At 40.2% G+C, this 4,496-nt stretch overlaps 1 protein-coding gene across 3 annotated transcripts in view; it reads left to right on the forward strand.

Annotated features, from left to right (window-relative positions):
• Positions 1 to 66: 66 nt before the first annotated feature.
• Positions 67 to 4,496, forward strand: part of CSPP1 (centrosome and spindle pole associated protein 1) — a 154,345-nt gene continuing 149,915 nt past the window's right edge. For all 3 annotated transcript variants that reach the window (XM_019527760.1, XM_019527762.1, XM_019527761.1), the window contains exons 1-3: positions 67 to 551; positions 1,420 to 1,532; positions 3,490 to 3,586. In XM_019527760.1, coding sequence (XP_019383305.1) covers positions 1,434 to 1,532; positions 3,490 to 3,586 — 196 coding nt within the window. In that variant the 5' untranslated portion in view covers positions 67 to 551; positions 1,420 to 1,433. The remainder of the gene's footprint in view (positions 552 to 1,419; positions 1,533 to 3,489; positions 3,587 to 4,496) is intronic.

The raw sequence follows: 4,496 nt of genomic DNA on the forward strand, positions 1-4,496 counted from the left end.
CTTGGTTTTTCCTTAATGTTTCATATTGTTTAGGATCAGTATCTGATAAAAGTAAAAAATATAATTATAGATAGCTCATTATACTATCTATTTTGGAGTGAGAAAGACGCTTGCAGATCTTACTATCATTCTTTCCCTAACTTAAAAAAATGTCTCCAAATAGGGTTTGGAAACAATTCCAGAGTGTATACATGTGGAACTGAAGGTCATAAATTCAGTTGCCACAGTCCAGTGAGCTATGGAAGCAACCTTTTTTGGTGTATGACTTGATATATGTTATTCTTGCAAGTGAGTAGGCTTCAGTAGGTAGCTGATGTGAGCAAGTGTGGAGCTTATTGTGAAAAAATCCCTTTTTCTTTTCATAATATTAATAATGTTCAGCAATCCTTCTGTAAAATTGCTTCTCCAAAAGTAATATAGCCTGTGCCTAACAGCATATATTCTCTTTTAGGTTTCCTTTGACTTTCAGTGTGCAAAGTCAATGAGAATGATTTAGGACAATCAGATGGGGAATTTATTTTTGGAATTGATCTTCCTGTATTACCACAAAGGTTTGTAACTGGGTTGCCCTAGATCTGCCTCATTTGAGGACTGTTTACTAATTTAAAGAATAACTTCCCCATACCAGTATGTTATACTAACGTTTTACTGTAACTCAGCAGGCAGATTTCTCTTAATTTCAGACCTTTATTTGCTTATCTTGGTACACTGTGTGCTAACTTTATTTTTTCCATTTGCCTTGTTATTTTTCAGCTGTCATGAATCAGTCTCTGTGTGTTGTGTCTCCCCCCCCCTTCCCTTCCCCCTTGGTTATTTTTGACAGGCAACTGGCTAGTTCTATAATAATAACCTATGTAGAAAAAAAGAGTACTATATTCAGAAAATTATTGGCATTGTCTTACAGGATCTTTTGCTTCTCTCGGAGGAGAAATTCTAAAGGTTGCTATGCATTAGGTCAGGGGTGCTCAACCCCTGGGCTTTGGGCCAAAACTAGCACATGGAGCCATTGCATCTGGGCTGTGGGGCTCCCCACAGATCAGGAAATTTGGCAGCGGGGGAGCAGTGGCAATTATTACTACCACCTTCCCATGCTGCCAGTTTCTCAAGCTTCATACAGCTGGGTTAGGATCAGGTCACGCCCCCTCCTCCCTGCATGTCCAGGTCAGGACTGGGCACTGCCTATCCACCTGTGGGGCAAAAAAGGATGGGCACCACTGCTTTAGGTCAGTTATCTCCAGGGAGGTTTTCTCTAAAGCTAAGCTAACCAAGATTTTCAAGCATACGTTGCTTTATCTGGTATACGCAATAATTTGATGACTAAATTGAGTTGTTTAAGGTTGTTAATAATTTAACTTTTTGTAAACTCCAGTTCCTCCTGGTGAAGAATTGCGTCATTCTGAAGCTGTGTTTCTCTCCTAGGAATCTAAGAAACGATGTCAGATATCTTGGACCAGTTTATTGAAGAGCAAAAGGCCAAGTTGGCACAAGACAAAGCAGAACTTGAAAATGATCCTCCTTATATGGAAATGAGGGTAAGAGAATTTAACTGCTTGAATTTTAAACTTTTTTTTTAAAGTCTGCTTTTGATGTGCTCATAAAAGCTAATTTTTTATAAGATTTTTTTACATCTGTGCATGGGAGGGCATTGGCAAATCTAATTTCTCCTCAGACTTGGGTATTAAATGTGTTCAGCTGTGAAGATTGGTAGGCTGTGCTGCATTTCTTTCAGCCATCAGCCTATTGAATTTTGATGTTCATAGGCTGGTAGCCAGAGACACTGAACTATAAGCTCTTGCTTCTAATTAAACATTCTTATTGTCCTGGGTAGGATTGTTTCTAAGTCTGGGATCCATATCCTCAGACTACCCTTCTTTTACCCTTCCAGAAAAATAGTCACAGTTCTGTTTCTTGAATTAGTCTCTGAGACGTGGTAATCCTTTTTCTTCTTTCCCTTCCATTCTGCTTTGGTGTATTATTATCTTGCTAGTCTAATGGTTCTCAACCTCCTGCCTGTTTCCCATTCCTGCAGCCTCAGGCCTCAACCCCTCCTCCCCCTGTCATTCACTGCACTGGTTTTGCCCCGCACAGCCCCAGGTCCATGTCCCTCTTCCCTTGTCTCCCTCCCCCAGAACCTCTGCAGCCCCCGTCTTCCCCTTGCTGCTTGCCCTTTCTCTGTTGCCAACAGACTCCATCCTCACTCCAGCCTGGGGCACAAAACATGGCTCTAGCCCAGCCATATAGCAGGAGACTGGAGAATGAATGGAGCTTGCTGATGCAAGGGTAAATGGCAGCAGGAGGGGAGAAGAGGTGGGTGGGGATCAGAGGCAATGGGATGGGGGAGATGGGGGAAGGAAGCAGGTTTCCAAGGTTGTGGGGGAAGGAGTGGTACACTGGGGAGATAGGAGGGCTGTGGGAGGCAGGCACAAGGAGGGGAGAAGTGTGGGAGGGTGACAGGCGGTAGAGGGCAAACTGTCTGCTTCCGCCCCACCACCATCTGCCCCTCCCCAGTGCCTGGCACCACTGCCTCCACATTGCCTATCCCCTTACTGCCTCCCTACTGCCTGTCCTACCATGTGCCAGCCCACAGCCTTCCCCCTCCCCACCATGTACCCCTCACAGCTGCTTTCCCAGGTGCAATGCTGGTAGGAACAAATTTACGATGATCTTCCAATAATTAGATTCTATACGTGGAAAATTATATAACAAATTTATAAATTTTCCATGTATAAAATCTAATTATTGGGGGGTCATCTTGCATTCAGGGTTGTCTTGGAAAGTACAGTAGTTTTGAAATTGTGTACCCCTCAACTGATAAAAGTTATGGAGGGGTGTTTTTGAGTCCAGTGAAGAGTGTTTGAAGTCTAAAAAAGGTTGAGAACCATTGCATTAGTCACCCTGTGTTCAGTTTTCCTAACTCCTGTTGAGCCCCAAGCTATTAATTTCCTGCTTGGTGCATCCTACTTGGCCATCAACTTTTCTTTGTTTATGTACCCATGACACTAATTTTTCAAGGTATTAAAAGAGCAGGCAGGCTTTTGTCTTCATCTTGCCTGCTTAGACCAGTTATAGGAAGCAGGAAGATAATTCTGCTGCATTGAAAGCTGTATTTTCACTCCGCATGAGCTGTGGGGCTGATACTCTGACCTTGCCCCACCATATCTGGATTTTTTTTTAACTAGATGACTGACCATACTGACTAATAGCACGGACCAGATCTTTCTTGTTAAGAAGAATAAAGGGCACATGAATTGTTTGATTCCCAAATATTTCACAGACTACAAGTGCTGGTGGAAATCAAATACAACAGTAGTTCTTGAATTAATACAAGAGCTCCTTCTTGTATATAATGATGGTGAACTCCTTGCTGTGTTGCATGTATTTAAACTCGGATCTCTCTGCTTTCAAATTAAAAATTAAATAATGTTCCTGCAAGTGATTTTATAGCTATTTCTCTTACCTATTCAAGCAAAATGCACTTTTTCTTTTCAGAGCAAAGGTTCAGAACAGCTTTCTGAGACCAGCAAAATGTTAATCTCTATGGCTAAAGAAAATATACCACCAAATAATCAAGAGAGCTGTCCACTAGGTATGGTATACTTTTTATATGCAGTAGTTTTTAGGCGTGGATAATAGTTAATTATCTTATAGAACTTTAAGTATTGCAGAAAAAAATGTTCATACTTTGCATTCTTATAAGAGCATCATAATAGTTCAATCACATTAAGTTTCTTTCACTGCCTTTACAATATCTTGTTTGCTGTCTGAAAACTTGAGAGAGAATATCCTTTGTTGTAAGCATTACTCAGTTTAAGTCCTGGGCTAATAATGTCTGTTAGCCAGTCTTGGGGGAGGAGAAGAGACAGACAGCATGAGGCTGTCTGTTGGAGCAGTATTTCAGGTGGAATGTCCATTCCATTTGCTGCCAGAGATTTTTCTCCCACTTGGGGATGGAAACGCAAGAAGTTTTTGGGGAGTTCTTTGTTTTGTTTGTTTGCCCCTTGGCACAAGTAGTCCTATGGCATGGTTCATAGGACCACAAGCAAATGAGCTAAATCTCTTGACAAGCCTAAAAAGGCAAAAGATAAAGCAGCTATATTTTTTTTTAAACTGGACTCTGTACTTGGATCACTTTGGTTAAATGAATTAATAATATTTGTGTTTAATTTATTTGTGTAATAAAGGATGATGTAGTGAATTCATGGAGTACACAAAGAATAAATCAAAATACTTACTTGAAGTCTAAAGTTGTGTGTTAAGCTGTGTTTACTAGAAGACCTCTTGAATATGAGACAGACACAAATTCAGTTTTTATTTTGTTGAGTAAAGTTATTTTTATTTAGGTATATTTTTCAGTTTAACTTTTTTGTAAAGTCTTATACTTTGACTGGAGCGTTTATAATCTCTCTTCTCTACAAATTTTTATTTACTTTCTAATTCTCTTCTGTTTCTTTCTTTGCACATACTTGATGTTATTCCATTCTTCATTTTATTTTTTT

The sequence above is a fragment of the Gavialis gangeticus genome, unplaced genomic scaffold (genome assembly GCF_001723915.1).
Source record: "Gavialis gangeticus isolate Ggan-Ray unplaced genomic scaffold, GavGan_comp1, whole genome shotgun sequence".
Classification (NCBI taxonomy): domain Eukaryota; kingdom Metazoa; phylum Chordata; order Crocodylia; family Gavialidae; genus Gavialis; species Gavialis gangeticus.